This window comes from Pelecanus crispus, chromosome 11, assembly GCF_030463565.1.
Source record: "Pelecanus crispus isolate bPelCri1 chromosome 11, bPelCri1.pri, whole genome shotgun sequence".
In the NCBI taxonomy this organism is placed as follows: Eukaryota; Metazoa; Chordata; class Aves; order Pelecaniformes; family Pelecanidae; genus Pelecanus; species Pelecanus crispus.
The window spans coordinates 22,154,507-22,181,477 of record NC_134653.1 but is presented as its reverse complement, the minus strand read 5'-3'; the positions used below and the strand labels follow the sequence as shown (position 1 = coordinate 22,181,477).

General features: G+C 50.7%; 3 protein-coding genes across 3 annotated transcripts; 1 reads left to right on the top strand and 2 right to left on the bottom strand.

Annotated features, from left to right (window-relative positions):
- Positions 1–46: 46 nt before the first annotated feature.
- Positions 47–10,953, bottom strand: LRRC74B (leucine rich repeat containing 74B). The gene is made up of 9 exons (XM_075718933.1): positions 10,923–10,953; positions 10,353–10,495; positions 9,471–9,603; positions 7,559–7,765; positions 5,399–5,508; positions 4,693–4,808; positions 3,928–4,006; positions 2,835–2,930; positions 47–220 (listed from the first exon to the last, which is right to left on the bottom strand). The coding sequence occupies exons 1-9, from the start codon at positions 10,951–10,953 to the stop codon at positions 47–49; spliced, it is 1,089 nt and encodes a 362-aa protein (XP_075575048.1).
- P2RX6 (purinergic receptor P2X 6) lies at positions 10,952–23,166 on the top strand. Its single transcript, XM_075718931.1, has 12 exons — positions 10,952–11,088; positions 11,221–11,371; positions 11,573–11,644; positions 15,830–15,905; positions 17,190–17,283; positions 17,575–17,655; positions 18,481–18,622; positions 19,560–19,669; positions 20,171–20,276; positions 21,351–21,416; positions 22,237–22,314; positions 23,128–23,166. Exons 1-12 carry the CDS (start codon positions 10,952–10,954, stop codon positions 23,164–23,166), a joined length of 1,152 nt encoding a protein of 383 aa, XP_075575046.1.
- A 940-nt stretch (positions 23,167–24,106) lies between these two features.
- On the bottom strand, positions 24,107–25,891 carry LOC104029258 (transmembrane protein 17B). Its single transcript, XM_075718930.1, has 4 exons — positions 25,774–25,891; positions 25,344–25,447; positions 24,800–24,913; positions 24,107–24,370 (listed from the first exon to the last, which is right to left on the bottom strand). Exons 1-4 carry the CDS (start codon positions 25,889–25,891, stop codon positions 24,107–24,109), a joined length of 600 nt encoding a protein of 199 aa, XP_075575045.1.
- Positions 25,892–26,971: the final 1,080 nt, after the last annotated feature.

Sequence of the window (26,971 nt, the reverse complement as noted above, 5' to 3'; positions counted from 1 at the left end):
TTTGTTAGGCAGAGGTGCTGAAGAAACAGTCCCAAAGGGACTCATGTTAAGCCACTGCGTTCTGGGAATTACCCACCACTTCGGGCTGAGTCTGAAGCTCAACCTTCAACTGACTTTTCCTCTGCAACTTCGTGTTTCCACCACATCTGAGAAGAAGATTTGGAAAAAGTATTTTCACAGCATCACACAGCTCTGCAAGCTCTTTGTTCTCAAGGATGTCCTAGAGGGCAAAATCACTACAGGTAAGTAAGCATATGGTATGATTTACCATCCCTCAGAAAATAGATATTGCAACGTATTCTGTGCTCTCTCAAACCAAACACAAAACTTTGACACAAGACTGTGAGATCTGGGGCTGTTAGCCAACACAACCATATTATATGCAGGTATGAGATTCAACAAGCAGCAGCATCCTGCTCCCAGGGCAAGAAACAAAAGAGCTGAAGTGATGGTAAAGCAGCACAGAAATCAAAGGAAGAGATGGGTTTTCATGCAAGCTCCTCACTGCACTGCCAAAAGGCAGTGAGCTAAAGTGGATAAAGGTGGAAAACACCCTGTCAAAAACAAGAAAATAAACAAAAAAAGACCTGGCAAGAAAGTCAGGACAATGCCAGGATGGATAGTAAGCCCCGAAGAATGGTCTACAGAAAGAGAAGTTAAAACAGCTGGAAAGGAGGAGGTACAAGGGACAGGCAGTGAATGACAGAGGAAGGCTCAACATTTCAGGAATCATCAGTTCTCTCTTTAAGGCAGACATCTGGATTGTTCATAGCAAAGAGTCACAAAGAACAAGATCTACCTGATTAAATGCTGGTGACTGCAAGGCAACTGTCTCCTCTGAGCTCACCATCACAGTCCTTCCATGTAGTTCACAGTGATACAGTCAATACAGAGCTGAGATGCAAGTCTCCCCATCCTAAAGCAGACCTCTACACTTTGGTATGTTAATTTTGCCTAAAATACCATTGATTAAATCTCCATCTTCTATGAACAGGTCTTGTGTAATCACCTCAGACACAGCCACTGAAATTGTATATGAGCTAGGCAAGACAAATCCCTCCTCAATAAACAACTGAGCAACTGTCTTCTCTTTTTAGAAATTAGAAGTAGTTGCTAGCTAACTGATCCTAAGGGCACTAGGTGGCTACCAGCCTGAGACAGAGCCTCTGTTCCAGAAGTGATGCTCTTTGGTAGGGTGTATGAGATGCCTTGTGCTGAGACCTACCTGGTGACAGAGGGCTGCCTTCTCAGATCTGGCACTGTTCACAAATGGGGTAGATAGAATCATAGAATCATTTAGGTTGGAAAAGACCTTTAAGATCATCCAGTCCAACCATTAACCTAACACTACGAAGTCCACCACTAAACCAATTAAGGGTAGAGTAATAATTTCATGTTTCCTGCCTTGGTGGCTGGATTATTTTTTAATGAAAGTAAAAACTAGGAATCATTAAAGTTGGAAAGGATCTCTAAGATCATCAGTCCAACCACCAACCCAACACTACCATGTCCACTAAACCATGTCCCAAAGTGCCACATCTACCCGTTTTTTGAACACTCCCAGGGATGGTGACTCCACCACCTCTCTGGGCAGCCTGTTCCAATGCTTGACTACCCTTTCTGTGAAGAAATTTTTCCTAACATCCAATCTAAACCTACCCTGGCACAGCTTGAGCCCATTTCCTCTTGTCCTATCGCTAACTACTTGGGAGAAGAGACCAACACCCACCTCACTACAACCTCCTTTCAGGTAATTGTAGAGAGTGATAAGGTCTCCCCTCAGCCTCCTCTTCTCTAAGCTAAACAACCCCAGTTCCCTCAGCCGCTCCTCATAACACTTGTGCTCCAGACCCTTCACCAGCTTCATTGCCCTTCTCTGGACAAGCTCCAGCACCTCAATGTCCTTCTTGTAGTGAGGGGCCCAAAACTGGACACAGTATTCCAGGTGTGGCCTCACCAGCGCCAAGTACAGGGGGACAATCACTTCCCTGCTCCTGCTGGCCACACTCTTCCTGATACAGGCCAGGATGCTGTTGGCCTTCTTGGCCACCTGGGCACACTGCTGGCTCATGTTCAGACGGCTGTCTACCAACACCCCCAGGTCCTTTTCGGCCAGGCAGCTTTCCAGCCACTCTTCCCCAAGCCTGTAGCATTGCATGGGGTTGTTGTGACCAAAATGCAAGGCCTGGCACTTGGCCTTGTTGAACCTCATACAGTTGGCCTTGGCCCATCGATCCAGCCTGTCCAGGTCCCTCTGCAGGGCCATCCTACCCTCGAGCAGATCGACACTCCCACCCAGTTTTGTGTCATCTGCAAACTTACTGAGGGCACACTCAATCCCTTCATCCAGATCGTTGATAAAGATATTAAACAAGATGTTCAAGCGGAAGTTCTTGTGCCATGTAACAGCCATTTAGCTTCATTGGAAATGGGACAGAAATCTTTCCAAAACGATATGCATTGTCAGAGCAGAGAGCTCAAGCTTCCTGGGGAATTTCTGAATTCACAGGTGGCCAGATTGCTCCCAGTGCTTGGCACCTTTGCACCGAGAGCTGAGTCCTGCTTCCTCCACACCCTGATGGCACCCGAAGCCTGAGCAATGCCCAGCTCAGTGCATTCATGCACCTTGATGCTGCTGCAAGCACACAAAGTGGGGCCTGGGCACATACAGACATGTCCATGTTTTGAAGTCAGCAGCCATTCCCTCCATACACAGTCCTCACTGGGCAGCAACAATGCCAGAGCCAGAATCCCTCTGGCAGCCCATTGTTATTCATACAGCACGAATTCAACCTCTTCCCTCCCTTCCCCCTTCTTCCTGGTATAACACTTACTGGCAAGTCCAGGATCTCTATGCCAGTGCCAGAATTTGCCTGTAGAGCTTTGAGGACCCCACAGCAGCCTTCACTCTGCATGGGATTTCTGGTCATCTGCAGTCAGAAAAGAAACAGCAGGAGTGTCCTGGTTTCGGCTGGGATAGAGTTAATTTTCTTCCTAGTAGCAGGCATAGTGCTGTGTTTTGGATTTAGTAGGAGAAGAATGTTGATAACACACTGATGTTTCAGTTGTTGCTAAGTACTGCTTATGCTAGTCAAGGACTTTTCAGCTTCCCATGCTCTGCCAGGTACACAAGAAACTGGGAGGGGGCACAGCCAGAATAGTTGATCCAAACTGATCAAAGGGCTATTCCATACCATATGATGTCATGCTCAGTATATAAACTGGGTGGTGAGCAATTGCATTGTGCATCACTTGCTTTGTATATTGTTATTATTATTATCATCATTATTATATTGTTATTATTATCATTACTATTTTACTTTATTTCAATTGTTAAACTGTTCTTATCTCAACCCAGGAGTGTTTCTCACTCTTACTCCTCCAATTCTCTCCCCCATCCCATTGCAGTAGGGGGAGTGAGCGAGCGGCTGCGTGGTGCTTAGTTGCTGGCTGGGGCTAAACCATGACAAGGAGGGTATGTGACATGGGGTGTTTTGTATGATCCTTGACGGCACCAGCCATCCCCAGTGGGTGAGATACCAGCGTGATTTACTTCAAGTGCCAGTAACAGTGGGCCAAGGGCTCTCAGCCAGCCATCCCAGTGCTGCCTGCCATGCCGAGCTGGACACTACTGCTGCAGAAATAGGGTGCTACCCATACTGCAAGACACAGCAGGACAGGCTGTAGTTCACAGTGGGCAGGTTCACAGAAATCTCTGTTCACCGACAAAACTGCTGGATACAAGTCCTCTGTCTTAATGAGAGCATACTGCAACCAGGGAAGCCTGGGAGGAGGCAGGTTGAGGCAAGCAGCTCCCTGATTTTGCTGTGGATTTGTTCTAAGGGGTTCCAATCCAGGACATACATGCATCAGTGATATTTAAACATGCATAAGAGGCTCCAATACCTTCCTAGGAAAGTTGCTCACATTAAGTCTGTTCAGAGTCTTGTTTTCTTTCAGGCCAGCTGCAATGTGCAGAGCTCCTTCCACCAAAATACGGTTGTTGCTAAAAACAGATAAAAGGCATGCTTCAGACACTGAGCTGCAGGTTTTCCACATCCATATCGCTCAGGCAAAGGATATGCAACCTCCTGCTTCACCCAGAACTGGAAACAGATTATATCCACACAGAATTTAGAGCAGCTCCTTCCAACTAAGCAACTGCATTTGGGAGGCTGGAAGAGGTGAGGAGCTGCCAAATCCCACAGGCTGATAGAGGTGAGGCCCCATGCCCCCAGTAGTGAGGCTGACCATGTATTTCCAATAGGCACAGGCACAAATGTATGCAACAAATGCACACAGCTGGCCACACAGATCAACACAGACAGAAACACTCAATATTCACACCTTGTCCCTCTCTTTTCCCATGCTCGTTACTCCCCAGAGCACCTGGATCCCTTCCCTCGCCCTTGGTTCCTCCCCTAAACATCCCCTAACAGGCCTTGTGCAATCCCAAAAATGCTCTTCCCCTGCATCCTGTAACACATCCCACAGCCCCTTGGCAGTGACCCCAAGTTTAAGGAGAGGAACTGGGATTTGGGATGAGACCAGCAGCACAAGTATTTTGTAACACTCTCCCTGCCTTATGCACCTACCACTCTCTGCAGGTAGGAGATCCAAATGGCTGCTGCGGGCTTTGCCCACCACTGCAAAATTAGAGAAAATGTGCAGCAGGACCAGAGTCTGACTCACCTAACATTGAGCTTTTCCAGCACATTGTTGGCTTTAAGAGCCTCCCCCAAGGCAGCTGCTCCGCTGTTGTCAAAGCCACTGTAGGAAACATCCAGCACTTTGAGGAACGTGTTTGCCTGTGATGTGACATAAACACACAACTGAAAATCTCCCCATCAGTTGATACAACCTTGGAGAAATATCCTTTCTACGGACTACCATCCTTTCTACTCTCCAAAAAGCAGTTGGAGGCTTGTTGCACTAGTGCTAGGATGGCACATGTGATTTGCACTGTACAAGAGGTGAAATTAAATTACTTTAGTGGTCCCTTTCAGCCTATTAGGCTGGAAGAACTGTTTCTTATTTTAATGAGAAACTATTTTCTTTCAGTGCAGTAAAAACTGTATATGGAATACAAAACAATTTCTGTATTGATTTATGAATCAGAAGTAAAATGAAACAATTAAAAACATTCATTACAGTAATTTTGACTCTAAAAGGGAAAGAATTAGAAATAGAGAAATGAAAACATATGCAATATGTCAATAGACAATGGATGATTTTACTGTCTTAGTTCCAAGGTCTGTATGATCCCAGATCATAGATGGCCATTGGACAGGCAAGGGCACAAGGCAAACAGCACACCATGGCATTCACACTCGTTTAAACAGATAAAGCTTCATGTGAGTTCTCAGAATTTAAAAACAGGAGTGAAAACTTTTCCTACCCCTAAGCCTTTGGCCAAGGCAGCTGCCCCCTGGCTATGGAAATGGTTCCAGCTGATTTTAAGTTCCTTTAATCTAAAGTTTTCTGCTAGTGCTGTTCCAAGAATTTCACCTAAGAAAAAATACATGAAGCCAAACAGTTTAAGAGTTAAAACGATTAGGTTTAAGAGCTAAAAAGAAGCTCGGGTTAGTTTAAGTATTAGTTTAAGTTTCTCTGCAACTGTCTGTATTACCTCTAGGCAGGCAATTAAAACTACAACATATTATTTTCTTTTATACCTCACTTACCAGAAGCTGCCAGACAATAAAGCATATATGTTCTCTGACCACAGGTTGCCCATGTAGCAAAGAGGGAGAGAAAATCCAGTCACCATATCACAAAGCTAGGGTCTGCTGCTCATGCGTGGAGATCTGACTGCACAGGCTCATTCTCCATCCTGATTCAAGTCTGAAAGCTGACACCAAGCAACCAGGTACCTTCCCACAGTCTCTCACCCTTCCCCACCTCTGGCCTCCAGCCAGTTGAAGCCCGCTTCTCTGTTAGACTGGCAAAGAAGCTAGCTCTGCTCTCTCTTTAACCCCTCCCAGAGCTCCGGTGCCATTATAAAATCTGAATAGGTTCCCTCAGCAAGTGTTCTACGAACTTTCAGTGGGGCCGGAAGGACATGAGGTTGTCAACCAGCATAGAATAAAAGGAAGCCATCACCATGCTTGAAGACCAGAAGACTGGGAAGAGCTGTTTGACTGTAAAGGCAGCAGGAGGTGAGCAGGACAGGGGTGGAGAGAAAAACAGCCATTGCAGCCCTCAAAAGTAAAAATGAGGAAAAAAATTGGAACAGATCTGGGAAGGAACCAAGTGAATGGCTGGTGTGTTCCTGGTAGCCAGAAGAGATAAGGATTATCGTTGTTTCCTCTCCTCTCCTGTGAGCCAGAGAAGCCCACTGAAGACATGGAGGATCTTCAAGAAGGAGGTTATAGCAGGTGAGATGTGTGATGATTAAGGGTTCTAAAGCAGTGGATGGAGAGAAGATGGTGGATTTTTTCATGAAAGACACAACCATGGGAGAATGTGGATCAGACAGACAGCATGGGACATGGCATGGGAGAGGAAAAATTCAGTATCTCCCTTTTTGAGTGTGTACCCATCACCAACAGTGTTGGAAGTAGAGGGATTTGGAGCACAGTGTAGGGTGAGACCAGGAGAAGGGAGAAGATTTGTGAATCTTAGGCCTGGAGATAGTAGCAGAACACATGGGTGGGGCTGCCCAAGGACAGCCATAGATGGAGAAGATGAAGCATGTGTCAGGAAGGTGCAAAAAGGAGATAAGCATAAAGGTTGAAAAGTCAGCGATTAGCAATGACATCATGAGGAGTGTTCTGCAGAAGTCAAGAAGAAAGGATGGGGGAGTTCAGCCCAGCAGAAGTGCACCCAGTGAAACCAGTACAGACTAAGGCCCAGAGAGCAATAACTAGGTTTCATCACATCACACAGCATCACAGGAGCACTGTGAGTGCAAGGATGTAACAATTAAATAACAGTGTGCTTAAAAATCAAGAGCCAAAGAAAAAGCAACATGCATTAACAAGGTCAAGACCAACAAGAACATGGAAAAGCAATAGCCAAAGTCATTAGCAAAGGAAGTCTCCAAACCACAAGCTGTCAAGGGTGGCAAAGTATCAGGGAAGCACAACTGCCTGCTTGTTCCACTCTCACACCCTCCGCTTGGCACTTGCAATCACCTCTCGGTGACAGGGAGCTAGACAGAAGGACTGCTGGCAAGCTCCATTCTGCTGGTTTTTCTCTGCTCTTATTAAGCATTTTACACACCTGTGAAAGCTGAAATAACGATTGAGAAAAAAAGCAAATGACAGTTCAGTGAAAGGAAGACCATCAGAACTTGGGAACTAGGAAGAACAGGGGAAAGAAACAGAAGAGGTAAAGCTTGCAATGCTGTTAAGAAAAGGCAGAGAATGAAAATGAATGAATGATGATAGCTTGACACTGGTTTTGCCTACAAAGAGCCAAAAATACTTTCCAAGAAACTGAAAATACTATCCAACCCTGCTCCCCAAAGGTCTGAGGCAGGCAAGCAACTCATTAAGCTGCACTGCTAAATGCCACAGCACCCCTCTCTGTGCAAGGTGCAGAGCCAGCACTTTACCTGCTTTGTCATCAAACATGATGTAACTCAGATCCAGAATTTCCAGTTTGCTGTTTGCTGTGATGGCATCTGCTAAATACTTTGCTGCATGATCATCAAATTCATTTCCTGAGAACTGGAGGGACACAATTGTAGTATTTTCTAGAAGCATAGCGGACAAGGCCTTAGCTCCTTCAACGCCTAATTTGTTGTCAGATAAATCAACAGCTGGGGAAAGAAAAAACATTATCAGATCATCAAATCATATCAGCACCTGACCTCTATGCTGCAATAGCAGAAGTAGTGCCGGACTTGGAAAGTAAGAATGATAAACCTGGTCTAACACAGTATTTTAGTAGGAACAACAGAACTTAAATTTGGTTTCACAACCTGTCCCCGATATAGGCTCATTCACATTTTGTCACATGAATATGGGACATGAGACAAAAATGCTCCTTGTACATCTGTGCTTCCCACTCCAGGCACAACCTACACTCAGCTAAGTTATAGCGGGTTTCTTGGTTCCTCATCGTGGCTTGAAAAAAAGAGTGTAGGCAGGGAGAGACAGCAAAGCTAAATGTAAAACAGGAATGGATGTGAAGACAGACACTGAGACCCAAATACGAAAGCATGAACTTCTCTGTCCACCTACACAGAGAATGAATTTTCCTAGCACAGAAGTAACAGAACCCTAAACCTCTAAATCCAACCACTAGGGAACAAAAGTAAGGAAATCCTATGTTAATGGGGGTTTCACAGCACTGAACCCGTCCCCTTCATCCATGATGACTTCCCAGCAAATCCTATGGGTTGCCTTAGTTATAAGAGAGTTGTATTCTTCGCTGTCTAAACTGACCTTTTTCTTTGTGGATAAAATACATCCTTCAGTGCAGCAACCAGCATGACTTACAGCAAAGTTCTGGCTGTATCCTAGCCTGCAGATTCAGACACTGAAACAGGAGGTTAATGCAAGTGCTAGAAAATGTGACACAGACACATGACAGGGGCTCCATGCAGACCCATCCTGGGTCTGTGCCCTGTGCTCACACAGAAGCACAGCACAGGGACTTGTAGACAGTCTCTGCACGTAACAACCTCAGATTTGGCAGGGCTTGTTAGTGCTTCTGAGTACGTGCTGGCACAACCAGCTGTATCCCACCGAACTGCCTTTGCTGCAACTCAGTTCTGCGGAGCCAGCACAGGACCCTGCCACATGTAACCCACAACCCAGATAACCTGTCCACATGTAACTGGCAGTTGCTACTTAAATTATGAAAGGCAGGAATATCGACCCTGGAAAAGTGGGGACTAAACCCGTGATCTCTAGACACAACACTGCCTCACTGAGACTTAAACTCAGGAGGCGCTGCTCTTCTTCTTCTCCCTGTATCTGTAGTCTAATACTACGGAGGTATTAGACATGTGAAATGTCCCTGGGAAGAGCAAACGTGCTGCTGCTAGAAGAGAGGCTTGCAGATTCACTCTAGATGGGCTTCTCTTCCACCTGTCCTTACTTAGAAGCTCCATTTTCTTAGGTGCCAATTGTGCAAATTAAACTTAAAAAGCCTTAGCCATTATTAACCACATCCTATGAATAGTGTAAGTTTCAGGTCGATGTTTCTGATCCACACAGCAGAAACTTGCTCTTTCTCCTGGCTTTCCAGCAGCTTCACAGGAATAACAGCACTGGACTGACTCCAGTTAATGGCATCTTCACTTCACAAAAGTAAATGCTATGAAAACTGGTCAAGAAAGGTGATGAAGCAGCACAGTTTTAAACACTCACCATTCAAACAGCACCCCAGTTCTGCTACACTTTTCACACACAGAGCCACTATGACAGCAGGACTGGTTAAATCCACAAACAAGCCAGCACAACTTCCTCCTCTAAAGCAACAGTCTACCAGAGAACAGCAGATGGGAGAATACAAACCTGAAATGTAGCAGTTTTCTTTCAGCATCTCTGCAATTGCAGCTGCCCCTTCTCCTTGCAGCCAGTTGTCACTCAGGTCTAATGTGAGGATAGAGGTATCAACCATCAAAGAAAGAGCTAAAGCCTTGGCACCCTGCAACAAAAAAAACCCAGAACGGGTCATTTACAGTTTCACTGGGTTCACAAAGCTCTTATGAATGTTTCTGTTTCAACTCCCTGTAGTCTGGCAGGGCACAGGGGGTTTTCACAAAGCCATCAGTAGAAATGTACAAAAAAATTCCCCTTCCAAAACGATTTAAAGCTAGGCTGGAAAAGCAAACACTGAATACAGTTTAAGATATTTCATTTTGTTTAGTTATTAAAGAGTTAATTTCTCCTTCCATAAAAGAGACAACAAACTCTCAGGAAAATTCTCAACCCAAGGGAGAAGTGATGACACACCTGCACATTCCATCCTTCCACCTCCCCTCCCGCATCTGGGGGAGGGATGACTCCCATTCCTGAGCCCTGCAGAACAACCTGTTGACAAATCCCCACCGCTCGCCAAACACCAAACCTCGTGTGGCATAACGCTGGCCCCTAACCGGTATCTGAACCACCAGCAAGGCAGGCAGAAAAGGGTCCTCCGCATGTACTTGACGTAAGACTTGGGTTGCTCTGATATCCAGAGGAGTTACAACATTTTTGTTAGTGGGAAAGACAAAACCGACAGTCCCTCGGGTTGGGGTGTTTGCACTGTTTTCTGGTGTTGGATAGGGACCGCAGCTAAGGGTGACAGAGGGGACAGCCCCAGCTGGCTGACAGGGTTTGCAGCCCCTCTGACACCCTAGAGCCCCAAGGCAGGTGTCCCTCACACAGGGTGAAGGTGCTGTCGTCCCTCACCCGCAGGCCCAGGCCACGGTGCCGCAGGCTGAGCGCAGAGTCCAGTGCGCGCCGCAGGAGGCCGGAGACTGGGGTCACGCCACAAGCCCGGCACGCGGCCAGGTACTGGCTCTCTCCTGCCGGGCCACCAGAGTCCTCCTCGCCTGTCGGGAAAGAGCGTTAAGGAGAGTTTCACCGAGTGCTCCCACGAAAGTGCACCACCCGCCGCGTTGTTGCTGTTCCTACACCGCCACAGCGGGGATGCAGCCAAGGCCCGGGCCCAGGCCAGGCCGCTGCCTCCCAGGACTGGTGGGGCAAGCCTGACCCACCCCTGGGACACCGCCCGCGGAAGCCGGACTGGAGCCAACCCCAGCCGGCGGGGCCCCCTCACGCCGCACCCGAGCTGTCCCCGTCCGCGCCGCTCCCACCGCCCCCCGCCGCTCCCGCCGCCATCTCCAGCCCCGGCCCGCCGCGCTGCTGCCATGGCGACGGGGCGTGACGGGGCGTGACGGGACCTCGAGGGGCGGGACCTCGAGGGGCGGGGCCTCGAGGGGCGGGGCTGCGGCGGGGGGCGCGGGTAGGGGTTAGGGCCGGCCGGCCGCAGTCCCCCGCTGGCCGCCATGAGGGGTGCGGCGCTGGGTGGGCTGTGCGGCGGCCTGCTCGACTACAAGACGGCGAAGTTCTCCCTGACGCGGAACCGGCGGGTCGGGCTGCTGCACCGCCTGCTCCAGCTCGGCGTACTGGGCTACCTGCTCGGGTAGGGCGGTCCCCTCCCGCCGCGGCGAGCCGGCCGCGCACACCCCCACCCCCTCGGGGCCTGGCTGTCCCGGAGGTGGCAGGGCGAGCTGGGGGTCCCCTCAGCGCCCCTCGCCCCCCTGCCCCTCCGCAGGTGGGTGCTGCTGGTGCGGAAGGGCTACCAGGACACCGACCGTGCGCCCCGCGCCGCCGTCGTCACCAAGCTGAAGGGGGCGGCGGTCGCCGAGGTGAGGGGCGCGGGCCGGCGGCTGTGGGACGCGGCAGACTACGCCCGGCCCCCTCAGGTACAGCCGGGCCCCCGCGCTGTTGGCGCTTCAGCCGCCCCGGGGGAGGGAGGTGGTTGGCAAAAGCTGTGGTAAAACTCTTTGGGAAAGGAAAGGCGACGTTAACTTTGTGAATTACAAAGCCAAAAAAAGGAAATTTGTTTGCTGCTGAGCAGTGTGGTGGTGTAAATTCCCTGCTAAAGGTGACTTCTTGCCTCCTAGGGGGAAAATGTGCTTTTTCTAGTGACCAATTTCATCGCTACAGCAAAGCAAGCTCAGGGCACCTGTCCTGAGGTAAGTGAGCTGTGCTGTTCCTTAGCCTGGCACTGCAGTGGGGTTAGATTTATAAAGCCAGGCAATGCTGCTGCTCTGTAGCTGTATGGGAACTTGGAAACACCCAGTACAAGACTAGACAGAAGGGAAAAATGGGGTTTTGTTCCAAACAAAACTGATTCCACTCATTCCCATTGCTTCATAGCTCTTACTTGCTCATTTACACTTGCTGTGTCATACCTGCATGAACCATGATGTGTTACCAAGCAGTCTGGCCAGAATCACTTGTGGTCACCAGAAGGACAAGGGTACACGGTCTGTTGGGGCCTCACCAGATCTCTGGGCTTCTTGAGGGGTAGTGACACCGTATGATCTTTACAGGCTTTCTGCTGCCTTTGGACAAGGGCAGCTCTGGGGAGGTTGAGCTGTGTTGCCCCATTGCTATGCCATCTCCGTACTGTGGCTGGCATCATCACTGCCGTTGCTAGCTGGTATCTGTTACTTGTGTTCCTTTGAGTCCCACACATATTCTTGGTTTCTTCACTTGCTGCTCTGTTCTCTTACATCTGTTCTGCCATTTTTCCTGATGCTTTTACACACACTCTGGATACCTGTGTCATGTTTCCTTTATAACTCTCTGCTGCAGTACTAGTATCCTCTCCATCTTAGTGTCCTATTGTTAGGAGGAACAGAGCATGAATTCTAGGTGGTTTGCCAGTCAGCCAACACTTAGTGGTATATGCTCTCTGTTCTCCCTTTAAGGCTGGATTCAGGCCAGCTCCTCAACTGAACTCCCCCAAGCTGGACCCTGCTTGGCAGGCAGGAGTAAATGTCTTTCAAGTTAAGCCACTGCTGGCACCTTGTGCCTGAGCCAAGCACTGTTTGTCCTAATGGTCCCTTTGGCTTTTGCTGTTGCCTGCTGTGCTGTGCCCAGCTTGATCCTGCCTCATAGCTTGTCCTATGTACAGGCTGCTGGGCTGGGCTGCTCTCTAAATGCAGCCTACAGGCTGCTGGAGAGAAGGAGCAACCCTAGTTTTAGGCTGAATAAAATGGTACTAATGATCCCTCTTTAAGATGTTGAGAACTCCTAAAGTACTGATAGCTGCAGTAACGTCCCTAGGGGAAGACACGTGCTGTAGAGCGTTTCAGGGCTCTCTCAAAGGCAGTCTTGGGCATCTGTGGATGGTTATTTCTGCAGTGTGCAAGCCAAGAATACAGAGACACCAGAGCATTTCATCCCATTACAGTGCTGTCGTGTGTCTGGGTGCCTGTCACAGCCTTCACCCTGTGCTGCTCTCCAATAGTTTGAGTTCCTGGCTTTGGGGCCGTAGCCGACATTCATGTTTAGAAAGCTTTGAAGATTTAGCAGTGATAGCTTTTGACTTTGCAGGAAGTTCTGAATATTCTCAATTACCAAAGTATTCTGTGCTGGCAGACGAAGGAAAAGTCTGGTTGGGGCCAGCAGCAGTACCCGAACACAGGACAGGTTGTTTTAGCAGCTGATGTCTCTGAGTTCAGATCTGTGGCTGACTTATCTCTTAGGGAGACCTTTCAGTGTTGATCTCAAATACTTTGGGTGGTTGGAAACCCTCTGCCTCTATTTGCAAGGCACTCTGAAGGTTAATGAAGGTGATCAAAATAGACTTAGAGCCAGAAGACGTAAGTCAGACAGTGCATCCACTCTGTCCAGATACAAGCTCTGGGGCTAAGGGACCATTTCACTTAAGCTACAGTCTTTAGCACATACAGTTGTGCTCCGCTCTTACAGGTCTAGATGCTGCTGATGGATGCGCATGTGAGCGGCACAGGATCGTGTCTTAAGGGGGTGAGGGGAGTGTTAGATTTTAGGAGAAGCCTCATCCTTTTTTGCTCGCATGTGATGCTACTGGTGGTTAGCTCTGCAGGAAGGTTCACTTTGCTTCCTGGCCCCTGGTATGTGACTGCATAGCTGTTGAGGGCTGGGAATCAGCAATTGTTTCTAATAAGATTAAGAATAAAGCAATTATCTACCCGCATATTTGTGACTACAGAAAGTAAATATAAACCTTTCAGCTGTGAGGTTCCTAGAATTTATGCGCAGATCTCTGCTGACAGCACAAGCACCTCTTTGCTGCATCTGTCTGAAATTACCCCTATCCCACGAACACAAATGCTATGAACTCTGAGCAGCATCTGAGCTCTGCTGTGAGCACCTTGAGGGATGTCTTCTAAAAATGTGTAGTAGTTCACCTGCTTATCAAGAAACCTGTTCTAAATGCTGGTGTGCTCATATTCCTGACCCATCCCAAACCTGCAGTTCTTGGGTAGGTTTCTAGAAAAATTTGTTACTCCCTAATTTTCCCAAGCTTTTAGACCTTTACACAACCAAGATGCATCAGTGGTTTAGAGAGCTTTAGGAGCACAGATACAGGGTCCCATAAGGGCTTTTAACTGAATCTAGATCTCTTTGCTTCTCTGGCAATGCACTTGTGGCACATGTAACCTGGTTTGGACCATGCCTGTGGAGAATGTTGGTACCAACAGATATTTCAAGGCTCGTTTCCACTAAAAGGTGATAGGGAAGGTTGAAACCTTCTTGGCCAGGTTTTAGGTCTTCTGTAACCCCATCACAGACTTTAGTACCTGAATTTCTCCCAAGCTTTGTGGCTTGCATGCCCTGAACACCCAGAAGCGTCTGTCTGCCAAGTGGCACTTGTCATGTGTCTTGTTACCTGGACTTGGAAAGGGACTGATACACTCATCTGCAAATATCTGTTGTCTGGGTCCTGAAGGCTGAATCCTTGACATCTGATTTGGATCCAGGATGACAAAGTGCTCTCATAAGTGTTTATTACAGCATTGCAGGTGGATGCTGCATGCTATGAGTGGGCCATCACTGGGGGTGTGAGGGTCATGAATCTGGTAGCCACCCTTCTCTGGCACTCGGGCAGGACTCCCTGGTCCCTCTGGTAGTCCTGTGGGCTCACCCTTAGATACCCTGCTTTGCTCCCAGGCCACCACCTCCCTGGCTCATCCAGCCCAACATTTGCTGTGAATCACATGTTCACCTGCATTCGCAACAGCTGGCACAGGCCCCTGTGACAACTGGTGGTCCCACTCCAGCTGCTGGCACTCAGACCCCCATACACACAATGTGCATACAGAATAGAGCTCCTCATCCAGGAAAATAGTTAGAAATGGAGTTTAGTCTGAAGACAGGACAGACTGTGCTGATGAGGTGCAGGGTGTGGGTGGACCAGTGTACGGACCAGCCAGCTCTGTACATGCAGCCAGTCATTTGCATCCTTTTATCCCTCTCTTTTCCAATGTTTGTTCCTTCTCAGATCACCTAGATCCCTCCTTTTCCATGCCGTTTCTTCCTCCCCAATCATCCCATCCCCTAAGTGTCCTGTGCAATCTCAAAATGCTCTTCTTCTGCATCCCATACCCCTAGGCCCCACCCAGCCCAAAGGTGCTTCAGAGAGCTGCTCCTCTTGGCATGTTATAGTGAGTTTCACACCTGGAACAAGGGGCTGAGTCTGTCGTGGGAGGGCCTGGACAGACCCCCCTGCTTCTTATGACTCCATAACTGGGGTTTCCCCACCTGCCTTCGAGCCTCTGTGCCCCTCTGAGCTTGGGGAGGTGGGTTTCTGACGGACTGATGACTCGTGTGATGGCCTGGGAGTAGCTGGGGAAGGGTGTTACTTGTATTCCCCCACCTGCCATCATCTCTCTGTGTTTGAATAGGAGCTTTTTGTTGCTTCTGGCAATCAGGTGGGCCCAGAGTGAAGGTGAAGCTTTCCGTGTGTCTTGTAAAACTTGTGTTATGCTGTATTTAGGGTCTCTTCAGCTCTTTCTCTGGGAAATTGTGGTGGTGCTTTACCAGGTGCTTAATGGGCTCTGCCATTAAGGCCCTCCTAAACCCAACTGTGCTTGTTCCCAGTCCCAGCTGAAAGGTCCAAGCTAGCTCCTGAGGCTTCCTCTGCCTCCAAGGTGGAGGAGGCGAGCACCCCAGACAGTGTGGAGACAGGTGAGAAGGATTGCCCCTTGGAGATGCCTCTCTCCTTGCTGGCTGGAGGCTGCCCAGGTTCTGGACATGGTGGATGTCTTCTGTAAGTGTTTGGGATGTGCTTGGAGAAACAGGAGAGCAGTGCAGAAATGTGGGTGACTGCTTGGCCGCAGGCGGCTGTGCAGCACAGTGACAACACTTCTCTCTGTCTCTCTCAGAGTCCCTCTGTTCTTGATGCGATGTGCACAGAAGATGCAGACTGTCCCATGGGAAACCCAGTGGTTCATGGCAATGGTACTGGGTGTTTTGCTAAAAAAACATAAAATCACTTAATTCCTCGTGTTTGGTAGCAAACGGATGCACAAAGGTGCCTGATTTCAGCGATCCTTGTAAGTGTGCATGGAAGCGCTCCCCAGCCATTTATTCTTGGCAAAACTTTACAGTGACCTGTCACAGCTGGATGAGCAGGTGCAGGCACAAGGTGCTGTCACAGCAAATACAGGGGTGCTTTGTTTCTGATGTTGGCTGCTGGAATTGAAATCTGCCCTGTGATTGGCAGGTTTTCCTTTTGTAATAAAACCTGGCTTTTATTTCATGCTGATTAATATGAGCAACCCATGTGAGTTCAGCTGGAAAAGGATATTTCAGCTTAGGAGGTCAGTTGCCAAAGCTTTGTATGCAGGTGTTGTTGTTTAGCCCCAATCAGCAACTAAGCACCATGCAGCTGCTTGCTCACAGACTCCCCCTGCCCCGGTGGGATGAGGGAGAGACTTGGAGGAGTAAGAGTGAGAAAACTCCTGGGTTGAGATAAGAACAGTTTAATAATTGAAATAAAGTAAAATAGTAATGATAATAATAACAATATAATAATAGTAATAATAATATACAAAGCAAGTGATGCACAATGCAATTGCTCACCATCTGCCAACTGATACCCAGCCAGTTCCCAAGTAGTGATCGCTGCCCCCCAGTCAGCTCCCTGCAGCTTATATACTGAGCATGATGTCATATGGTATGAAATAGCCCTTTGATCAGTTTGGATCAACTATTCTGGCTGTGCCCCCTCCCAGTTTCTTGTGCACCTGGCAGAGCATGGGAAGCTGAAAAGTCCTTGACTAGCATAAACAGTACTTAGCAACAACTAAAAACATCAGTGTGTTATCAACATTCTTCTCCTACTAAATCCAAAACACAGCACTATGCCAGCTACTAGGAAGAAAATTAACTCTATCCCAGCCGAAACCAGGACAGCAGGATTGCCCCAGCTTGTTGTCCCACCCGGGGAGCGGGTGGCTTCAGCAGCCACAGGGCAGGAGAGGCTGCGCTGGACAGACAGGCGCTGACAGCAGCAAGCAGCTTTTTGTCTGTAAAACAGCTCCTGTCGTTTGGCCTTGAGGGAATGTTTCATAGGGAAGCTGTTGGGTGGGGAAAACACTGAAGATGATCCTAGGGTTGTCTTTGTGGCTCAGGTTTTGAGGCCAGAACAAGCCTGTGGCCAGGGCTCTATCCCAGGAGGGGAGCTGCAGAGAAGGTGTTTCAAAACAGAGTAGTAAATTTTATATATTGTCTCATTTCTAGGGATAAAAACTGGGAAATGTGTGATGTTCAACACCACCCATTCGACCTGTGAGATCTATGGTTGGTGTCCTGTGGAGAACAACACCCTGCCCAGGTAAAGCACAGGGTAAGGGGACAGCAGGCTTTGAGAGCTTCGGTTCCTTCCTGCTGTGCTCTGTGTAACCAGGGGCCTGATCATACTTGCCTGGGGGGCAGCCAGGCTCAGGGAGATCTTTTACATTGATCTTCTGGTCAGTTAAGCCCAGAGGACTTCACACAAGCATTTCTTGCAACTGTCCACTGTAGCCAAAGTCCTGGGAATGTGGAATAGACTGCAGAGCAAGGGGAATGGGGATGTGCTTTGGCTGCTGTGAAAAATTTGAGTTTGTTGGTGGTTGTTTTCCAGGAAACCTCTTCTGGCTGAGGCGGAAAATTTCACTCTTTTCATAAAAAATACTGTCCACTTCACTAAATTTAACTTCTCCAAGTAAGTATGACACTCCTCCAGTGGGACTGTGCATACAGCCTAGTCTAGCCTCTGCGCTGAGCTTGTCTGCCTAGGGGCTGAGCAGCTGAGGCATCTAAGAAGCCATGTGCCATCTGTGACAGGTGGTGGCTCAGGCAGTTATGGTTCAGGACGGTGTGTTCAGGAGAATGCTGGTCACTTCAGTGGCACCTGTATTTGCAGATGTAAGAGCAATGGGATGGGGAGCCCTCAGAGAGAGGGACTGGTGTCTGCCTGTCTAGAGCACTGCAGGCAGAACTGGACAAGGCCAGTCATTCCCAAGGTCTCATTTTACACCATATATTTTTGCATTTTAGTCCCTGCAAAATGGTTTCACAGAGGCCCAGTAAAGGGCTGCACTGGCCTCACAGCCCAAGGCATGCTGACTGTCATGTGTACTCTGGCAGGAGACATGGCTTGGGGCAGCTGAACTGGCCCTGCTGTCACACCTAGAGCCCTAACTCAAGCTGGGTCATTACATCTTACAGCGGTGGAAGCTAGGTGCCAGGGAAGAAAGGAGAAGCATAAAGGCAGAGGTGGAGGAGAGGAGCTGAGAGGGGAAGGGCCATGGCAGGTGCTGTAAAGGATGATAACTCCACATGTGATTCCTCTGGGCCTCTGGTTTCCCTCTACCCTCTCTCCAGCTGAGGCTTTAGGAGAGGCAATGATTATCTCCCCCCAAAGCAGGAGTGTTAGTTGGTCCCATTCCAGTGGGAGGGTCTCCTTTTCAGTCCTGCAGCAGGGCTCCCTGTCCTCCCACACCCCACTCCACCCGTGACAGCTCCCCCTCTCTCTCCCCTGTCTCAGGTGCAACACTTTGCAAACCAATGACCCCACCTATTTCAAGAGCTGCACTTACGATCTGTTCTTCAACCCCTCCTGCCCTGTCTTCCGTGTCCGTGACATGGTGGAGGCAGCTGGAGAGACCTTTGGAGGCCTTGCACTGCTGGTACTTTTTTTTTTTTTTTTTTTTTTCAAAAGTGTGGAAGATGTGTCAGGAATAGTGTGGCCAGCAGGAGCAGGGAAGTGATTGTCCCCCTGTACTTGGCACTGGTGAGGCCACACCTGGAATACTGTGTCCAGGTTTGGGCCCCTCACTACAAGAAGGACATTGAGGTGCTGGAGCATGTCCAGAGAAGGGCAACGAAGCTGGTGAAGGGTCTGGAGCACAAGTGTTATGAGGAGTGGCTGAGGGAACTGGGATTGTTTAGTCTGGAGAAGAGGAGGCTGAGGGGAGACCTTATCACTCTCTACAATTACCTGAAAGGAGGTTGTAGTGAGGTAGGTGTTGGTCTCTTCTCCCACGTAGTTAGCAATAGGACAAGAGGAAATGGGCTCAAGCTGTGTCAGGGGAGATTTAGATTGGATGTTAGGAAAAATTTCTTCATGGAAAGGGTGGTCAAGCATTGGAACAGGCTGCCCAGAGAGGTGGTGGAGTCACCATCCCTGGGAGTGTTCAAAAAACGGGTAGATGTGGCACTTTGGGACATGGTTTAGTGGACATGGTAGTGTTGGGTTGGTGGTTGGACTGATGATCTTAGAGATCCTTTCCAACTTTAATGATTCCTAGTTTTTACTTTCATTAAAAAATAATCCAGCCACCAAGGCAGGAAACATGAAATTATTACTCTACCCTTAATTGGTTTAGTGGTGGACTTCGTAGTGTTAGGTTAATGGTTGGACTGGATGATCTTAAAGGTCTTTTCCAACCTAAATGATTCTATGATTCTGTGACTCCAAATTCTCCAAGGATGTGGGCAAGGGATGGGGAACAGGACAGACCCCTGAAATCCTAAGGGAATGTGTGTTCTGTGAATGTCTGAACAGTAAAGAACTTGGCAAATCTCTGATCCTGTGCTTCTCCTGGAAAAAAATGTGTTTTGCAGGGGGGGAGCATCGGAGTTCGCATCGAGTGGGACTGCGACCTGGATCACCCTGCTGCCCAGTGCCAGCCACAGTACTCCTTCAGCCTGCAGGACAGGAGGTACAATTTTAGGTGAGAATGCTGGGAAAGTGGCCACACAGGCTGTGGGTTGAGCACACGGCAATCATTTGAGATCTTAGTATTCCTGATGGATGCCCTGAAAGGAGCAGCAGGGACAATGGGATGTGGTAACTCAGCACAGGGTTTGTCAGTACTGGGGTACCATGGTAGTTCCTGCACCTTGTAGCTCTGCTCTGTTTGGAGCTGTGTAAGGCATTACCTGCCTGAAGGCAGGGATGTGTGGCTGTCCATGCCTGTGCTGACCCTGAACCAGGCATGCTAGGAGCTGCATGCTCCCAGTGACCCTGGGCTGGGTGCTGAGTGGATGCTGATGCCCTGCTCCTGATGCCAAGCTAGTGAGTCATGGCAGCACGTGCATCACCCATGTCCCAGCCCACTGCAGGACACAAGGTGTGCACAGGCACATGGTAGCCCCAGCAATTGTACACCACTGGCAGCCTTCTTCCCTCATTGCCTGTGCAGAGCTGCCATGGCTTTCTGAGCTGCTTCCAATGTCTCCCACAGAACTGCCTCCTACTACTGGGACTCCCAGCAGCAGCTCTACCGGAACCTGCTGAAGCTCTATGGCATCCGCTTTGACATCTCCGTGCATGGCCAGGTACTGTCTCCTCTACAGACTCTGCATGGGCAGTCCTGGCAGCCCTGTCACTGGGGCTGACTCCTCGCACTGCTCCCTGCTGCTCTCTCCTGCAGCCAGCCCCATGGCTTCCTGCTGGTGTCACTTCTCCCCTCTGGTGGTGAGCTTTTCACCTCTTCCCAGATTTTTCCAAGCAGAGCAGGAAAAAATGGTCTCTCTCATTTGAAGAGAAACCTCTTGGTAATGCCCTGAGCAGGGAGGCTTCCCTTGCTAAGGATCTGATATGTGTGTTGTGAAGTGGTGGGCCTTGTAGGCAAGGTGAGCTTGTCTGGGCAGGGGGCCTGTGAGCATCTCCGAGGGTCTTGTGGTGAGAGCACCCTGGCAAAGATCAACCTGAACTTTTCTGAACCTGGGCAATTAATCCCTTCTTGATTAATTGTACCCTCAGGGAGAAAAGGCATGGGTATGATCATGGCTGACACTAACTCTGTGCAGCATCACTGACAAACTCAATACTCAACTGTGCAAGACGGAGCCTGTGCTGAGAGGACTTGCCACCCCAGGAGATGTCCACAGCTGGTCTGTCATGCTTAGCAGTGGCCTTTTCACCTGAAAAGGGTGAAGCACACAGTGCAGGACAGGGTGCACCACTTCTGGGTAGTAGGACCAGGTCAGGAGGTGTGGAGCAGGAGAGAATAGCCGTGAGAGAGACAGGAACCCAAAAATCTCTTTCCTTAGAGATACCAGACTCATTTAAATGAGCAGAGAGGGACACATCACATCAGGGCTGTGTTTGCTGGGATGTATTTCTGTGGGTGGCGGCTACTGGGGTCCTACAGCAAGAGGGAGGGTCCTGCTGTGCCTGCAGGAGTAGGTGGGTCACAGTAACCTCTGCTGCCACCAAATCACGAGCTGCTTCAATCCCTTCTTTGACAGCCAGAGGGGTTTTGAGTCAAGGCAATAGCAGTCAGGTTCCCACAGCTGGACATGGAGAAATGACCCCGATTTCCTCCAGCACCTCCCTGGCTTTAAGCATGCTGCCCAGTGTCACTGTTCACCCACTGTCTTCCCCCTCCACCCACTGTTTCTCACCAGGCTGGGAAGTTCAGCATAATTCCTGCTGCTGTGAGTTTTGGCACAAGCATTGCGTTCTTTGGTGCTGTGAGTACTCCATATACACTCTTTTCCTTTGATCCATGGTTTGGGATTTGCCACTCATCTGTTGTTTCCCCTGCCTGCCTGGGCACAAGGCTGCCTGGGTGCCTGCCAGCCTGGGAGGGGAGACTGTCTGGCAGGGTGCTATTTCCCATTTTTCTGTTTGTGATCATTAGCAGTAATGACACTGCTGGATCAAGGAGCACTGTCAGGGGTACATCTCATGGAGGCTGGGTGTTTCTGTTGATTCTGGGAAGGCATATTGCTGGGGCATTGCTGTCTGGTCTGCTCCAGCTGTCTTGGCCAGCAGGAGACAACACCTCTCTGTGTTTCTCCCCTGACTCTAAAGGGAGCCAGTGACCGGCTCGAGGATAGACATGGCATTGCAGTCATCGAGATGGGGCAGCCCCTTGTAGAGCAATTCTGTGGCTCTTCCCTTTCAGCAGAGTAACGGGGAGCCTAGGCTCTCCCACCTGCCCCCTCTTTCCTCCCAGACGTGTTCATCCCAGTCCCTTACATGGCTGTGATGGTGGCTCTCTGCTGGACCAGCCCTCACCCTGTGTACATGCATTGCAGCCCAGATGATCACATTTAACCTCCTCTGCAGCTAATGGGAGCAGATTGGGTCAAAGAGAACCTGGTGGAGCTGCCTGGGTGGCCTGGGCTGGAGGCAGGTCAGGCTTGCTGCCCCCAACACTGATCAGGTGCTGGAGTTTGGCCTGCAGCCGGCTGCAGGGCTTGGGTGGGCAGCCAGTGCCAGAAACTTCCTGGGACTCCTGCAGCAAGTTTCACTGCCGACTGCCCTGCTGCGTTTGTCTGTCTCCAGGCCACGGTGGTCTGTGACCTGGTTCTGCTTTACCTGGATGCGAAGGCTGACTTCTATTGGAAGGAGAAGTTTGAGGAGGTAAGGATGGGGGCCACTTTGGAGAGATGAGGTTGGAGTGAAGTTTTGCAAGTGGATTTAATTATTTTCTGCCCCTTGGTTAAAACTCAATTCACAAGATCTGGGAAAACCTCAGTGGAGCAGTTCTTAGTCTTTGACTCTTGGGCTTGCCTGGTCTGAACTGAACCTGACAGAGGTTAAACTCTTACAAGTTTAATGACAACAGACAGCAGAATGGAAGAGAGGGACCCAGCTGGTGCCTGGACTGCAGGGAAAGCTGTACTATGACCTCAACTGCTGTTGGACAACAAGGAATCCCCGAGGGGACCTTACAGTAGAAACCTGACCCAGCTCCACATTTATTCACCCTCTTCCAAACTGAATCTGGCTGAACTCCATGTGGAGAGACAGAGCAGCTCTTCAGAGTGCACCCTGGCGCTGTGTTGGTGCTGACGCTGCAGTTCAGTGACAGGTTTTCTTTCTGTGTGTGATTCCTGCTTTGGCACTGCCAAGCCCTGGTGAATCAATGAGTTGCAGGGTGTGGGCTGGGAGGCTCCCCCCAGAACAGGAGAGCTGCCAGCCCTAGCTTGGGTCATCTTTGGCTTTATCTGTCTGAGTCTTAGAAACCTCTGAGGACAGAGATCCCCCAGCTGCAGGGCTGCACCATCCTACTGGGGGAAGAAAAGCTGTTCCTAATGCCTGATCTCAAATCAAAAGTGGAGTGAGAGTCTCAATTAATCTGGTCACATGGGAGTGAGCAGAGCAGCACCGGACCACCTGCCTGGGCTGTCCCCTTGCCTTTAGCATGCTAAGATGCCCCTGTTTGTTTTGCAGGCAAAACCCCCTAAAGGTAAGACTGAGGCTGCGGCTTAGGGAGATCGGGAATGCTCTGCCACCAGCACCCTTCATTCCAGAGTAACCTCCAGGTAGATGTGATGGGGGCACAGCTGCAGCTGTTCTCCTGGCCTGAGTGTGTGCTGCTGGGGTTAGGGTCTGCCTTTCCTGGAGAAACATTTGCATCAGCAGAAGTTCTTGGTTCCTGGAACACAAAGCCATCCCATGTGCAGCTTCCAGCACTGACTGTCCCGTGACTGAGCAGAGCTGTGCTGTGGAGCTGCTGTGGGAACTAGAGCTTGCTAGGAAGCAGCTGGCGCATGCTCAGCACAGGAGGCTTAAAGCACTTTGTGCTTCTTCACGTTCCACATGGCTGTGGGCCTTGATTTCCTGTGAAAAACAGGGATGCAATGAAATAAAGCTGTTCAGAAAGCAGGAGGTGGCTCTGCTCTGTCTCTAGCCTGGGGTTGGCTGCAAAGGTTTTGTGGTGCCACTGCTGCACCTCACAGCACCCTGCATGCTTCCAGCTGCGATGGCTTCATGCAAGCTGTTGAGATCCTTGGGAGCTCCCCAGGGAGTAGCAGGGCTGCCACCCCCCCTTTGGAAGGGTTTAAGAGCTGAGCTTAAGGTGGCAGCCCTGGGCTGGTACTTGCTTGCCTGGGGTGCAGTGGCTCTTGTGCCCCCTGGTTTCTGCTAGGGCTGATCCTCTGCGAGGATGAGCATAGCCCTAGGGTCAGCCTGAGCAGTTTGGTGATGCTGAACCCTGTGCTCCTACCTGCCTGGGGCTGTGTTGGCCTGGTGCAGGGCAGGGACTGGCTGGGTCCATGCCCATGGGGTGCTCTGGGAACCCCACAAGCCACTGAGCTCCCTGGCTCAAAAATACAGTGTGTGGAGGCGCAGTGGGGGTCCAAGCACAGTTTAATGCTCCCTGCTAGGACAGACTGTGTGGGATGGAGGGATCCCACAGCATCACCCCTCCTCAGCTGCCTGTGCCCCCCTGCCCCAGCCGTCCCCTGCTGCCCTCTTTGAACTGTTGCAGGTAGAACTGTGCTGCCAGCTGCTTGGTCATGGTCTTCAGTGCAAGGAAGGAAGCCACGATCTCAGTGACGAGGAAGGCCAGGAAAATGCTGTGCACAGCCATCTCCAGTGGCAGGCGGATGATGTGGCTGTCTGTCAGCAGGAAGAGCAGGAGGGGGAGCTGGATCAGGAGGGAGAGGAGGAGGAACCCAGACAGCTCAGGCACCTGTGGGAGCAGAGATGGAGTGCAGAGGCCATTGGTGGTGGTGGTGGGGGCCCTCTTTGCCCCAGGAGCTCCCTGCATTGGCCACTCTGCTGACCTTGACACCCAGGTACCAGGGATGTCCCTGCCATGTGGAGCTGTGCCTGGATGTGGTCGGATGTTGTCAAGCCCAGTGCTGGATTATCACAGCCGCAGCAGAGGGAGGGATACAGCAGGGAAGCGAGTGGGTCCCCTTTGTCCTCTGCCTCCAGGTCCTGCCTGCACCCTCTGTCCCCTCCCAGTACAGCTCCAGGCAGGACTCCAAGGAGGAACGGGCACTCAGGTCCTGGGCATAGGACTGACAACACTCCAGCATAGCCACAGCTCCTCCAGCAGGGCCATCCCTCACCGAGCACAGGGGACTTGCAGCCAGGGTAGAGAGACAGCACTTACCTTCTCCTGCAGGTTCCCTACATAGCCCAGGTAGAGGCGGGAGCCTTCAGCCAGTGAGAGGATGAGGAAAGCAGTGACCAGCAGGAACTGGTAGTGCTGAGGCAGCAGGTGGTACTGTAATGGGGGCACAGCCTTGTCCCAGCCAGCCCTGTGCCCTGGGCCTCATGCCCAGCTCTCCATACCCAGTTTCCCATCCCCTGTGCTCCGTGCCCAGCTCCCTGTGCCCTCCTCCCCATGCCCAGCTCCCCATGCTCTGCTAGCTTCCACCCATGCTGGTGCCCAGCCCTGCCCACTCTGCCCTCCCAGTTTAACCTTCTGTGCCTGGAAAGTTCAGTGGTTGTTCTCACGATTTCCATTTCTGGGAGCTGGAAGTGAGCCATCTTGTCTTGTGGGGGGCAGGATGTTTTCCTCATGTGTGTGGACCTAGTAATTTTGAAGAGGCTCCCCTCTCCCCGGCTCAGTGTGGCCCCTGCATGCCCAGGGAGGTTGGGCAGGAGCAGGGTCACCCCTCACCCCCCACCCCCCGTGCCCCACAGGACGGTACCTTCAGCTGCAGCATCATCCCCTCAGCCAGGCACCAGACCGGGAAGTAGTAGATGTTGAAGTAGAGCATCATCTGGAGGGGCAGGCTGGCCAGCACCTCGTGGGCTAGGTAGGACAGGCAGGGGTGGGCAGGGCTGCCCAGCACTCCCAGGGACTCGGTGCCCAGAGGGAGCCCCTGCCTTGCAGCTCACAGAGGGGAGAGCAATGGTCCCTGCCATGCCTGGGGGACGTCTGGGTAGCAAGAATGTCCGTTTGCAGCAAATGCACTTATTTTTGCTTCCCCTCATCAGTGGGTGGGTGCAGTGACCCTTTGGGTGCTCCCGGCTCAGAGGTACCCGGGTGCTTTGGTGATGTGCTGAGCAGGCTCATGGTGATGAAGCAACAGCAAAATCCCCCCAAACCCCTCTGCTGCCAAGCCCTGCTGCCCGTACCTGGGTGGTAGGTGTGGGCAGCACCGCTGTCCTGCGTCTTGCTGTTGATGAAGAGGGAGCTGCTGAATGCCGCCAAACCCCAGCGGAGGCTGGGGGGCAGAGGGGTATGTGCAGCCATGGCTGGCAGCTGAGCACCACTTGCCCTGGCCCAGCTCAGCCAGGATTAGCCCGAAGGTAATTAACAGGATGACAGCTCAGGCTAATACGCGGGGCCACCTGGCCATTGGCTCCCTGGGGCCAGGGCTGCTGAGCTGGGAGGAGAATGTAGGGAAGGAAAATTTCCTCCTGGGACAGCAAGCCCATGCAGAAGCCACATGGATACAGAGTGCCTACCCTCTGCAGCAGCTTGTGGGGATGAGCAGCAGGTGGTACCCATCACTGTGACGGGGACGCGGCAGTGTCCCCAGCCCGGGCACCTTGTGGGCAGCGCTCTGCTGCACACTCTCCCTGCTGGATTGTATCAATGTAATTATTGCTCAAAACTCCCTGACAATTGAGGATGCCTAGGGAGGGGATGGTGCTCTTTGCCAGCAGCACTTCTTCAAAGCCTCCAGACTCATGGAGCACTTTACCCATGACTATGAGCTTCCCCGCTTAACTGGCTGCCCCCATGGGTGTCCACACTGCTCAGCATCCCCAAGCCCCACCCAGGCTTGGGGGTCCTTGGAAGGGCAGTGAGGGATGGTGTGTGCAAGAGGGTGGTTGAGCCAGAGGTGAATGGCAGGGAAAGGGGATAGTACTTTGGGGCCTTCACAGTTTGTCCTATCCAACAAGCATGGTCTCATCTCATGATCTTCAGATCATCATCCATCCCAGAAGGTGCATCAGAGCAACTGCTGCAAATACTCAGAGTATTATAAATGCAGACCAGGCACTGGCAAGGGACACAAGAAACCAAATAAAAAGAGATTTCTTCTGATTGATAAAACCAAAATGAAGCTACAAAGCTTATTGCCATATGCTGCCAAAAAAACCCACTTGGGGCTGAAAGCATGGTTAGACCAATGCATGACTGGCTGAAGTCCATCAAGGGCTTCCACACACAAGGACCCAGTCTTTCAAGGCAGGTCCAGGCCCAGGAGCTCATGCCCATGCTCGTAGGAGCACAGCTGAGGGTGCATATCCTTTCTCCAGCTCTTCTGAGCAGCTGTGACACCACAGTACGGCCCCACAGCCCAGGTCAGGGCAGATGCTCCCC

Excerpts from the sequence above, each read along its gene's own strand:
- LRRC74B (XM_075718933.1), bottom strand. The coding sequence starts at position 10,953 with ATGGCGGCCAGCGGGGGACTGCGGCCGGCCG. Across the intron at positions 5,509-7,558 it reads CATGTTTGATGACAAAGCAG|GTGAAATTCTTGGAACAGCA; the intron begins GTAAAGTGCTGG and ends ATTTTTTCTTAG. Across the intron at positions 4,007-4,692 it reads CTGGAAAAGCTCAATGTTAG|CAACAACCGTATTTTGGTGG; the intron begins GTGAGTCAGACT and ends ATCTGTTTTTAG.
- P2RX6 (XM_075718931.1), top strand. The coding sequence starts at position 10,952 with ATGAGGGGTGCGGCGCTGGGTGGGCTGTGCGGCGGCCTGCTCGACTAC. Across the intron at positions 20,277-21,350 it reads ACATCTCCGTGCATGGCCAG|GCTGGGAAGTTCAGCATAAT; the intron begins GTACTGTCTCCT and ends GTTTCTCACCAG. Across the intron at positions 21,417-22,236 it reads GCATTGCGTTCTTTGGTGCT|GCCACGGTGGTCTGTGACCT; the intron begins GTGAGTACTCCA and ends GTCTGTCTCCAG.
- LOC104029258 (XM_075718930.1), bottom strand. The coding sequence starts at position 25,891 with ATGGCTGCACATACCCCTCTGCCCCCCAGCCTCCGCTGGGGTTTGGCG. Across the intron at positions 25,448-25,773 it reads TGCCCACACCTACCACCCAG|CCCACGAGGTGCTGGCCAGC; the intron begins GTACGGGCAGCA and ends TGTCCTACCTAG. Across the intron at positions 24,371-24,799 it reads TAGGGAACCTGCAGGAGAAG|GTGCCTGAGCTGTCTGGGTT; the intron begins GTAAGTGCTGTC and ends CTGCTCCCACAG.